We start from the raw sequence: 12,879 nt of genomic DNA, 5'->3' as shown, positions 1-12,879 counted from the left end.
CACCATCTCTTGGTGGCTCAGGAAGCGACGCTGGAACGCCGTCCAGTCGCCCCCTTCAGATGTGAATTCTCGGAAGATGGGCAGGCGTTGTTGGAGGGCGGACGTCGTCTCCCCCTCAGCTTGTACCGTCTCGAGCCGGAGATCGGCGATTTCCCGGGCGATAGAGTCTACTGTACCGTGTCGGTACAGTGATGATGCAGCGTCCGCTGAGGAAATTGAATTCGCAGCGTCGTGTGCTGATGACGTTGCGGGTTGTGATTGGCCCCCCGCGTTCCCAGGATGCCCCTGGCTTCCGCTTCCGGCGGAATCACGTGGTTCCCCGGCGGGAAAATTAAAATGTCTGCCCTGGCCGATGGCGGGAACGTCTGCCGGCTGTTGACTCGGCCTGCCCGCAACCTCCAAGTTGATCTCTTCGAGAATGGAGGCCGCGGCGTGTAGGAGTTGAGCGAGACGGCCGTGTGCTGCCCTGAGTCTGTCCCCCATGGCAGGGGGAGCAACCGGCTGCTCAACCGGTGGCTGGGCGGCCGTCAACGCGGCAGCGTTTTCAGCGGAGCTGGCGGTGCTTGCAGGTGAGACAGCGTTATCTTCGTTTTGGCTCCGCGCGTGGGCTGAACTTCTGGTTTCCATTTCCAACCACTTCTGACTCCAGTTGTAGTGTTGTAAGGACGAGCAGACTTCTTTAGGAGGCACACTCTGTTTATTGTATTATTTCCTTATACAACGCTTAACACACACAGAGGGATATTCGGTCCCCTCACCCTAGGGAGGTACAGCCTCCGGACCTGGCGGGACTCACACGTCTACCGCTAACCTCCTTGATACCTAAGGAGGTACAACCTCCGGACTTGGCGGGACTCACACGTCTACCGCTATCCTAGTCCTCCGGCTAGGACCTAGGGGAGGCTATCTGACCCACCGCTGGCCCGGTGGGTCCTGACCACTGGGTATGCCGAGCCTTAGCCCTTAGAAGGGCTGAAAGGCTGGACCAGGGTCCTAGCTAGGCTTCAGCCCAGTCTTCTATCTTCGTGCAGGGAGAGAACTCCCCGAGGTCCGTTGGGTCACCCGTCTTATACCCCTTCGTGGCCAGGTAGAACCAATCATACATTCCCACGTGGAACCGTCTGATTGGTTCGCACCAAACCCTGGCCACGATCCGTTTCACCTCGACTGACCCCAACCGTTGTACCCAGGGGTAATGCTGCGCCACCCTGGTGGCAACGCAGGTTACGCAACAGCGCGTAGTTAACACCTCTACACCTGTATAACCTTTTACCACGGCAACTCTCTCTCCCACTTCATCAAAACATGTTCTTGCTGTGGTTTTCCCACCTGATGATGATTGCTTGTGTTGCAATCGAAACGTCGTGATTTATTTTATTTTATACCTACGTGACTTTACCGAAAGAACCAAAGAGTAAGTCAGGTAGTGATTGATGGACATGAATCACTGGAATCGGATTGGCACCTGGAATCCCCGAGGTATTCACGTCAAGTACGAACCAGGCTCAAACTACTTGATTTCAACGATCGATGCAGGGAGGTCCGGTCAAGAGTGGTGGGGTTCAATGGTATCGCTAGACTCCGCTTCTGTGGCGTGAACACGGAGCCAGCGTTCATTCACAACGTGTGCATGGAGACTGATTCATAAAGCCTCCTGTATCCAGCTCAATGCAATTCACACACTCATTGCTTATTGTGGGCATTCGCTTCGCATTTACACTCCATTGTAACAGAAAACTTCAACTTAGATCCAGTACCACCTAGCGTGAGCCCTGTTGGGTTGGGAATCTGGGAGAGATGGTGCTGGTAGAGCTGTGCATGCTCTACCAGCCCCGCTGCGAGTGAACTTCACTGACGATCACTCGCACTGAGTACCCGGCATTGGCTTAGCAGAGCACACCCTGCTGATGAGACTCAGTGCAGGTGAACCCAGGCCAGGGTTTAGCTGAGTGAGTAAACAAACCCTGCACCTGCTAACTGCTTCAGACGCATCATCGCCCGTTACTCGCCAGGGAACAGCACGACCACAGCCGCTGCAGCCCCACGGTGATGGTGGATGGCTCTCCATCAGGTGACCCAGTGGCGTTTGTTTACTGGCCACACAATGCTGATGGGACTCAGTGGAGACGAACCCTGGGAGGACTGTCCTTGTCTAAGGTAATGCCACTGAGGTAAAGTAGTCCTGGTGAGCCCAGTGGTTGATGGGTGAGATGTTAATAAAGTATTAAAGCTTTCGTGACTGCATAAAATTACTCATTGGTTTTTTCGGTAAAGTCACGTATGTAGAAATACAATAAAATTATATTAAAACAAAAAACAATCACGACGTTTCGATCACAACGCATATACAAGTCCACCAAGAGGAAAGGAGGGAGGAAAGACGGACAGGGAGGCAGAGAGAGGGGGGGGGGGGGCAGAGGGATGAACAGAAGCTTAAATAGGAAATACGGTTGGAGGGGGGGAGGGGCCAGAGCGAGAGCGGCAGCTCAAACACGCACATCTTACATTTACAAGAGGTGGTCCTTTTTTGAGCTGCCGTTTTGTATGTGTAAGATGTGCGTGTTTGAGCTGCCGCTCTCGCTCTGGCCCCTCCCCCCTTACAACCGTATTTCCTATTTAAGCTTCTGTTCATCCCTCCGCCCCCCCCCCCTCTGCCTCCCTGTCCGTCTTTCCTCCCTCCTTACCTCTTGTTGGACTTGTATATGTATTTCTACTGACCGTGTACCTCGTATTTTTCATTCTATCTATGCTGGTATGTGCAATCCAAAGGTTAAACACGAAATTTAACACTCTTCTGAAATTCGTGGTCCGCCAGGAAGTATCTAACTGTGTTGTTGGCCTGACTGGATGTGCTTCACATAATGTTTTTTCAGGTTTGTTGAATTCTCGTCTCTCATCTTTTTGTTGTATTTACCTCTGTGATTTGTTCTTGACACCTGATGAAGATCGCTTGCGTTGTGATCGAAACGTCGTGATTGTTTTTTGTTTTAATATAATTTTATTGTATTTCTACATACGTGACTTTACCGAAAAAAAACAATGAGTAATTTTATGCAGTCACGAAAGCTTTAATACTTTATTATCACACTTCTACGGGGAAGTTACCGTTGTAATTATGTGTAAGATGTGCCCTTTTTTGAGCTGCCGTTTTGTATTTACGAGAGGTGGTGATTTTTGAGCTGCCGTTTTGTATTTACAAGAGGTGGTCCTTTTTTGAGCTGCCGTTTTGTATGTGTAAGATGTGCGTGTTTGAGCTGCCGCTCTCGCTCTGGCTCCTCCCCCCCTCCAACCGTATTTCCTATTTAGGCTTCTGTTCATCCCTCCCCCCTCTCTCTCTCTGCCTCCCTGTCCGTCTTTCCTCCCTCCTTACCTCTTGTTGGACTTGTATATGTATTTCTACTGACCGTGTACATCGTATTTTTCATTCTATCTATGCTGGTATGTGCAATCCAAAGGTTGAACACGAAATTTAACACTCTTCTGAAATTCGTGGTCCGCCAGGAAGTGTCTAACTGTGTTGTTGGCCTGGCTGGATGTGCTTCACATAATGTTTTTTCAGGTTTGTTGAATTCTCGTCTCCCATCTTTTTGTTGTATTTACCTCCGTGATTTGTTCTTGACACCTGATGAAGATCACTTGCGTTGTGATCGAAACGTGATTGTTTTTTATTTTAATACAATTTTATTGTATTTCTACATACTTGACTTTACCGAAAAAACCAGTGAGTAGGGTGAGATGTTCTCTCATTTCTACCACTAAACCCCGCGCTTGGTTTGTGAACTTATATCAAAATAATAAACTACATCCCATTGCAAGCTACTACTGGGTGTCAGGTCAAGAGAGATGTTTGGCCATACTTCACGCTGGTCAGTGGGAATTGGTGAAGTGGGGGCGAGAGGATGTCGGGTGTGTGTAGGTCCAGGACTGGTTCAGATATCACCACTGATGTTGGCCGTGGCCAGAAATCAAACGCAGGTCGCCAGGTTTACATCGCAATATCCTAACCGCCGTGCTATAGCTCCGCCTGTTTATTTTGCTGTGATCCACAGCTGGCATGGATTGTGCATAAATATGACAACGGCAATGACAGCTGTCACTGCTTGCATGCTCATCACTGGTATCCAAGCGCTCAGTGGTTTGCTGATCATTCGTGTGGCCTTGAAACTTCACAAAGTTCATGACGCGCCATTGTGGAGGATCATGACCCACAACTCCCTCCGGTGATTACAACTCCTCATGGTGACTTTAATTACCACCATTATGAGGAAATGTTCACGCTCCTATTCCAACAGCTGTTCCCCTCTCACTGAGTTCCCTCTGTTCCCACAGCGCTGAGGAGGGAGCGGTTCCACCGTTGACGGTGACGTTGCGAGCTGAGCACGTGAAGCCATGGCTACAGGTTCGTACAGGAGCCGAGACCTGGGGCCACACGAGCCCTGACCTCAGCACCTGGGTCACAGGGACACGGAGACACAGGGCTCAGCCTCCTCACCACAGCCCCATAGCTCTATCCTCTAGACGCAGCGTGTAAACTTACACGCTGCGTCTAGAGCATGTGCAGAGGCCTGTCTGCACGCATGGCTTGAGCACACAGTCCTGAGCTCACGTGGCATCTTTGTGGGGCATGGCCCTGTGTACACGCATGACCTTAGGGTACAAACCTCGACACAGACATGGCCTTCTGTACAAGAAGCCATGGGTCCACTCACGTAAATATAAGTATATAAATCACATACTCTTTGGTTCTTTCGGTAAAGTCACGTAGGTAGAAAAATAAAATAAAAATAGCCACAAGCACGCCAAGTCTCCATCCACAGGCATTGCCGAGCAGCATGGCAGACGCTGAGTGCCCCTCACAGCTCCCTTGGCGCTGGGCTCGGTGTGGCACTCACAACCCTCCCGGTCACTCGCGGGGCCTCTAGAGCAGCGGTCCCCAACCTTTTTGGCACCAGAGACCTGTTTCGTGGAAGACAATTTTTTCATGGACCGGGGGAGGGTCATCATTGGGTCTTTCCCCCTTTTCAAAGAAGCTCTCCAGCGACGTTTGTTTTTTTACTCATTTTGGCTAGGGTTAGCTTGTGGGCTCACCACAACTGTGACTGAGACAAGTGCGCAGTGCGGGAAAGAGGTGCGGACGGAAGTGGTAAATAACAATGTACGGGCTATGCGTAGACTAATATACTGTGTCGGATTCTGACTTCTCATAAGGAGCGCACAATCTAGATCCCTCGCATGCGCAGTTTACAGTAGGGTTCGCGCTCCTATGAGTATCTAATGCCGCCGCTGATCTGACAGGCGGAGCTCAGACAGTAATGCGAGCGATGGGGAGCGGCTGTAAATACAGATGAAGATTCACTTGCTCGCCCACCGCTCACCTCCTGCTGTGCGGCCCGGTTTCTAACAGGCCACGGTCCGGTACCGGTCCGTGGCCTGTTAATTCTCACATAACTTGAAAATTAAATGTATGTATGCTCAATATGCACACATTTGAGCCACTGCTCACTATAATGCGTGCGAGACCCTGCGTGCCGCGTCTGTGACCGTGGTAGCCACACGCACGCCGAGTCTCCATCCACAGGCATTGCCGAGCAGCATGGCAGGCGCCGAGCGCCCCTCACAGCTCCCTCGGCGCTGGGCTCGGTGTGGCGCTCATAACCCGGCCGGCCACTCTCGGGGTCTCTAGAGCAGCGCCACGCGACCCGCTGTGGGTGGAGTTCTGTCTCCCTCTGTGTGGGGCGCGCTGCTCGCAGGCTCAGGGGGGGTTGTGCTCGCGCCGTTCTCCTGCGGCTCCCGCGTCCCAGGCGCGACGCGGTGCGTGGCGGTGGCGCCACCGGGAGCCGTGGGGAGGGTGCGGCCACCGCACGTGGGGGGCGGCGTCCCGTGCCACGTGGGGCTGTGGGGGGCACCGTAGGCGACTCCGCTCCCTTTTCGCGTTACAGCAGCGGCTGTCGTGGTGAGCTCTGAGGGCCCTGATCTGAACACCTCGAGTCTTGTAGCTGGAGCCTTGCTGGCACCATCAGCCCATTAGGCAAGGGATTGGCAGTCGGTGCTCTGGCAGATAATGCTACTCACCGTCAGAAGGTTGAGAGCTAAATCCTCATTGGAGGATGACTATCTGAAGTAGGTAAAAAACAACATTTTTGGGAAGGTATCCTTTTGAGAGGCTGGCTTCTGATATGGGAATGTGAAATATCTACCGTGGATTCAGGGCCCCCAGTGGAGTTGCCACTGACCCATGCTCCTTGAAGCCAAAATGATTGAGTCAATGGACTCGAGTGCGACCCCAGTAATCCGGGTTGTGCTGCTGCTGCGACAGACGAGAGATTCAAGAAGAAGACGGAGCAGGTGCGGATTCTACTGGACGACCTCAAGAAGCTCTCCAGGTGAGAGGGACGTCTCCTCACCTGCAGCGGGGATCCCTGCTGCTATACATTTGAACATAATTTAATTATACAATTGTATCTTTGTTGAGTGTTCCTGCTGAGGACTGCAGTTTCCATGTTAACGACAAATGAATGAATAAACATTAAAAATTAACTCTCTGTGGGAAGCAGAAGCCAGAAATAGTGGGGCAGAGCACAAGCTGGAAGCATAAGAGATATAGAGACATGGGGAAAGGTAGAGGCAGGAGAGACGAGGATTCACGTGGAATATAGTTGAGAATCGGAGAGAAAGACATTTACATGAGCCCTACATAACGCACACACACTGGACATTCGTAAATCATTCCAATTTCTCGTTAATTACATAAAACTATGTTTTTGTCTGTGTATCAGCATTGAACTTGCAATGTGGCCACTGACAGATTTTTATAATGAATAAAAAACAATTCTGAGTGATATCAGTTGTAAAATTGTCTAAAGAGTGACATGAGGTGAATCCTTTTCAGTGACATAGATGCAATTACTAAACAAGCAACTATACAAACAATTACGAGTTTCACTTCCCTGCAATAACATCGACACCTACGGCCAGAATACATGAAATTTACTTCGTATCTGCGACCCACTGTAGAGATTAATCCAAAGATCACTTGTGCATGCGTGTGATCCACATCTCCAGGCCACAGCAGACATTCTGCCTCCCAACCACAGAATACACAAGCACAGTAATGCCAGACTCAGTTATCCTACACCAGCTGTTCACAAAGACAAAATGTGCCATATAAACATTAATAGCGTTTCTCAATTTGTATATCAGTATTCTCTCTTTATAAACAAAATAACTCTAATCCTCAACTGTACCCTTTGTTTTTAGATTTGATAATTCCACCGTTTCAACTCTGCTGAGGATTGATGCTGTAAATGATCGATACAATCCAGAGGAGCGACTCTCCCTAGCACAAACTTTCCACAAGGATGGGGGTGCAGGTGGGTGTCATTCCTGACTGTATCGCGGCTTTTGTAATACACTTTTAACCATATTCTCTCTGGTTCTTTCGGTAAAGTCACGTAGATAGAAGAAATAATCGAATAAAAGAAAACACGACGTTTCGGTCGCAACACAAGTGTCCGTCTTCAGGTGTGAGAAAATGATCTGCTGTTGTGGCTTTATATAGGCACGGGAGGGGAGAGGGAAGGGGGGGGGGGGAGTTTGGCTGTGGGAGTTTAAGGGAGAGGGAAGAGGGTTTGTGGTGTGCAGGGATGGGAGGCACCAGGGAGAGAAGGGGGAGGGTTTGTGGTGCGGATGCACGGGTGGGGTTAGAGAAATTAGCAAGTAAATGGACTTGTTGTACAAGTCGTAATCGGACGATGACAACCGAGTGGGTGAGTGAGGAAAATGACAACCAGGTGTACGAGTGAAAATCTTAGCAGTTAAAACTTAACGTGGTTTATCACATCCTCCCAATGATTGCTCAATCTGAATCCATCTTCTCGATTAAAGTTTTGTCTGTGTTTGTATATCTGGCTGGCTTCATGAACAAATCTCTGAAGGTGGCCCGATGGTTTGCAGAGCACCTTGGTCTCGGAGAAAACAATGTCATGTGTGCCTACAGCATTGAAACAATGGTTCGCCACCGCCGAGGAGTTGGTTCTGCCGTGTTTCAAATCCGCTTTGTGTTCGCGAACCCGGTCTGAGACACGTCGCTTCGTTTCACCAATGTAACTGCTGCCGCAGACACAACTCAGCTTATAGACACTAGGACGTTGCATGTCCGAAATCTTATCCTTCACCGATGGTATCAAATCAGGGATTGTGTACTGTATTGAACCGAACTTTGATCTTGAGTTTAAGATTTTGGAAATCCTTTTTGTGACCCCTGCTATGTATGGTAAGGTGATGGTTTTTATTGGGTCCTCAGATGGTTCTCTACCCATGGATGGGGATGCAGCTTTGCGGATTGTGCGGTCAGAATATCCATTCCTTCTGAGAGCCTGGCATACGTGTTCAAGCTCACTGGCTAGGTGGTGCTGCTCGGAGATGGTGTGTAGGGTTTTGACGAGGGAGGGAGTCAGGCTTTGGATAGGAATCCGTGTGGGTGGCTTTCCTATTGACAGTATCCCAACAAGCCATCAGGTCTCTTCTCGATCAAACATCCAGGAATGGTAGCTTGCCATCATTTTCCACTTCCATGGTGAATTTGATAGATGGGTGTATGGAATTGATGTAGTTGAGAAATTGGTGTAGTACCATCCGGCCATGTGGCCAGATGACAAACGTGTCATCTACGTATCTCTTCCACAAGGAAGGACGGCGGGTGAATGTCTGGATGGCATCTGTCTCAAATTTCTCCATGAAAATGTTCGCTACCACTGGTGATAGGGGGGAGCCCATTGGGGTACCTTCATTCTGTTTGTAGAAAGTACCATTCCAGGTGAAGTAAGGCAATGCCTTACCAACGAAGGTACATCAGGATCCAATCCCCGTTGGACTAGGCCTTCAATGATTGCAATAGCATCAGGTACGGGTACCTTGGTGAAGAGGGAGACTCCATCAAAACTGACAAGTAAATCATCCGGGGACTGTGATATGTCCTTAATTAGTGTAACCAAGTGGGCCGAATTAAATACAGCTGAGGCAGTCTTGCTCGTGAAGGGAAGCAGAGTCTCAAACAGAAATCGTGCCAGTCTGTAAGTGGGTGAATTAATGGTAGATATGATAGGACGGAGTGGAGTACCCTCTTTATGGATTTTTGGAAGGCCGTTAAATCTGGGTGGTCTAGCAGCTTCAGTTTTTAGAGAGAGCTGTTTGGTGCGTTCGATTAGGGAAGTCGAATTGGTGATGATTTTGTTGGTTTTTGTAGCCAAGCTATTGGTAGGGTCTCTGTTAATTTTGGTATAGCAGCCATCATTGAGAAGATCCTGGATTTTGTTGTTGTATGTGGTTTTATCCATGATGACAGTGGCATTGCCCTTGTCAGCTGAGAGGATGAAAATATAATCTCTCTTTTTTAATTGAGCGAGTTCAAAGCGTTCGTCCTTGCTAATGTTGCTAATGGGTTTCTTAGCATTCTTGAGGATAGCAGCCATTTCAGATCTTGCAACGTCTGCCGGGATGTGTCCAAGACCTTTGAGGGCTACGTCGACCTGGGAAATGATGTCATCCACTGGGATGTGTTTGGGGGTGACTGTGAAATTCATCCCCTTAGCTAGTACCGATTTTAGGCTGTCAGAAATTGGGCTGTTATGGTGATTGATAACAATCTTGTTAACATCTATCTTTTCCAAGTGTGGTTCGGGTTTCTTTTTTGACAGGAGGTTGAATTTGGCAATCAAGTTGGCTTTGCTTTTGGTTGACATTGAAGCAGCTGAAGAAACAGGCATGTTATCTACATGGTCCCAATCAGATGTGGACATTTTGTCTGTCAATGCTAAATGTGATTGTAAGAGTATCTTGTCTAAATTATCAAGTTCAAATCGGAGCAGCCTTATTCTTTCTGAGATTAGGCCTAGGCTGGCCTTGGACAGGATCCGTTTAGCGTTAGGGGAAGCAACAGCAGCAGATGCGAGTGTGAAGGTGATCGGTATTATCTTGTGGTCGCGGCATCTCTTCAGGAAGGTGAGAGACTCGATCAGGTGTGCCTTCTTGTCTCGCAGTCTGTCAATCTTGCTGTAAACTCTTGATAATTGTGAAACTGGTAACCATTTATGTAATCGATTACCAGTTCCTAAGTTAGGAATTGGTAATCATCTTCAGTGTAATTTTAAGACTTATTTAGCATTAGCGGAACTACCAACGGCATGGCGGCCAAAGTCACAACATGGTAGATTTGCTCTCGTTGCGCAGCCCCGTAATTACTTGCTCTGCCACTGCTGGCACTAGGACATACACTAGAGCGAGCTCTAGAGAGTATTTGGTCGTCTCCTCTTTCATGCTGACATGATGTTTTGAAATAGATGGATGTACCCACCCTTTAACCTCGACTGTGGTGTACCCATTTATGTTGTTGGCTGGGCAGAGGTGGGGGGATTTTTTAAACTTGCACCATTGTTTCACTTGCCTTCCTGGGAGATGGAATGGAATCGGCGACGTCCAGATTGTGTGTCAAACCATTACTCCATGTCAGCTCCCTTATCTTTTCCATTAAAAAGGGGAAAAGGTTATGGTTATTGATACACATTTCTATATATATTTATGGCAAACCGGTAACTGTGTATTTAATAATAATACATTTTATTTATGAGCTCTTTTCTGAATACTCAAAGACACTTTACATAAAATCATAAAAGCAGCAAAAACAACATCAAATGGTAAAAACACTAAAAACACATCAAACTTAGCTAAACATTAAAAGCAATTTTAAAAAGGTGAGTTTTAAATAATAATATTTACTATTTGTTGCAATTTCATTACCAGTTATAGTTTTGTACTATTTAAACTCTAATACTGATTAAAACAATATCCATGTTGCTGAGTTGTCTGATGAGTCATATTGCCTCCCAGAGCTCTACATGAAGATTCTGACGTCCCTCTCCCCGGACGGCTCCAACGTCCAGGACTCCCTCCACAGAACCATGGAGTGGACTGTGAGGAACCTCGTGCAGTATGTTTTAACCCCAGATCTGAGTGAGTACTGCGCCGCACTGGGGATTCCTGTAAACTGTACAGCACCGGGGATTCCATGAACCATCGCTCCCTACGCCACGTGCCCCTCAGGTTCCTGCACCACGGATCTGACGCCTTCACTCAGCCAGTGCCTCCTGTGCAGCCGATGTGAAATCTGTGTCCATGCCAAGGAATCTTCATTTATACCAACTCATACATAGACGATTAAGTGTACTGTTAGATACTTGCCATTGATTACAGCTAATGCATAAAATTCAATTCAATCGTGTAATGTGCAGTATATTCAGTCATGTGTGTGAGCCTGTGTAGGTGAGGCTCACATAGTGAGCATGTGACTTGTTCAGAGAGGAGAGGGAGAGATCGCTGTCAGTGAGAGGGCTTCACGCGATGCGGAGTGTGAATGGCGGGAGCCACAGCTCCCAGGGCTCTGTGCGATCACGCGCGGCGTGCGTAGCCCCACCACAGAGCGGTTTCAGAGCGGCTGATGCAATCGAGCCCTCCAGCTCCTCGCATCGCACAGATCAGGCTCATAGATCCTTCACCTGGCAGAGGCACACAGGGAGATCTGACAGTGTGATTACTGACACCGAGTTAGTTGATCAGCAGGTCGTGTATGATGGGGTAAAGTATGGGTACGCTAGCCTACTCCAAGATAACTGGTCACCGTGCAAGAGAGCTCCATCGAGTGGAGGGCATTCCACCAGCAGTGGCATGAGCAAGAAATTGGAGGGCTGCACATTTGCACTGCTGACACACAACAACCGGCATTCGCCGCTATGTGACGGTGACGTTGCCACGGCGCTTGTGCCAGGCTCTGTGCACCTTAAGGCCACGTCAAGTGTCAAACGCCCGCTGGCAGGAGGTCACGGGACAGACCCAGGTGCCTTGGGTTGACTGAGATGACTGGCTGATGTACCACCGACACGCAGTGAGTGCTGACACCAGTTTGCTCTTACACACAATGAGTCGTAATGAGTGAGTTCTGACAGTGCTTACTTAGACACAGTGAGTACTAGCATAGTGTGAGGAGTGAAACAGTGAGTCCTGATACAGTGATAGTGAGGAAACAGTGTTTACTGACATGCAGTGAATAATGACACAGTGTGACTGACAGTGTGAGTACTGCCAAACATTGAGGACTGACAAGAATACTGATGTACTGACACATGTTGCACAATGACAGTGTGAGTAGTCACAGTCAATGCTGACATAAAGCAAATACTGACACACTAAGTACTGATATACAGTGAATACTGATGTGGAGCATCCTTAGACTACAACGTGGTGAGATGTTAAATACATCTAGACATGGTGGCGAGATCTTAAATACCTCACCTGGTATACAGGAGGTCGTGGGTTCTATCCCAACCTTGACACCTGTTGTATATTTGGAGTTTGGATGTTCTCCCCGTAGTTGGTGGTCGCGTGGATTTTTATCCGGGTCCTCCGGGTTATTCCCTCCACATTTAGAAACATGCGTTTAAAGTATTTGGCTACAATACATTTTGACATGATAAGCCACTTCGTTAAGCCATCATTTATCGTCAGGTGACTTTTGAAAAAGAGCTATACAGCTCAGTGGGCCTTACCTGGTAAAATGTAAAGTTTAGTTTAGGAAGTTTAATTTAGACAGTGTGAGTAATGACACAGTGAGTAGTAACAGTAACTATTGATAATCAGCGAGCGTAGTAGTAGCAGTCTGCGTGAGCGGTGTGTGGTAGTCACCGGTAGCCACCGTTAGCAGTTTGGTGCACGCAGAGCGGTGCCTGGAGCAGTGAGCACCATGTGGTGGTGGCCTCGTCACTGCGCAACGCAGGGGCTGCCGCGGTGCCGTGGTGAGGAGCCGCCTGGACTCGCCCCCTGCACGGCTCT

At 48.6% G+C, this 12,879-nt stretch overlaps 1 protein-coding gene across 2 annotated transcripts in view; it reads left to right on the top strand.

Annotated features, from left to right (window-relative positions):
* Positions 1–12,879, top strand: part of LOC142906670 (uncharacterized) — a 248,209-nt gene that overhangs the window by 28,177 nt on the left and 207,153 nt on the right. For both annotated transcript variants that reach the window (XM_076054965.1, XM_076055016.1), the window contains 4 exons: positions 4,330–4,399; positions 6,317–6,383; positions 7,258–7,370; positions 10,885–11,007. In XM_076054965.1, the coding sequence (XP_075911080.1) occupies positions 4,390–4,399; positions 6,317–6,383; positions 7,258–7,370; positions 10,885–11,007 (313 nt within the window). In that variant the 5' untranslated portion in view covers positions 4,330–4,389. The remainder of the gene's footprint in view (positions 1–4,329; positions 4,400–6,316; positions 6,384–7,257; positions 7,371–10,884; positions 11,008–12,879) is intronic.

This window comes from Petromyzon marinus, chromosome 1 (genome assembly GCF_048934315.1).
Source record: "Petromyzon marinus isolate PM22_M1 ecotype Great Lakes invasive population chromosome 1, UKy_Petmar_22M1.pri1.0, whole genome shotgun sequence".
Taxonomy (NCBI): Eukaryota; Metazoa; Chordata; class Hyperoartia; order Petromyzontiformes; family Petromyzontidae; genus Petromyzon; species Petromyzon marinus.
This window is presented reverse-complemented; position numbering and strand designations above follow the sequence as displayed.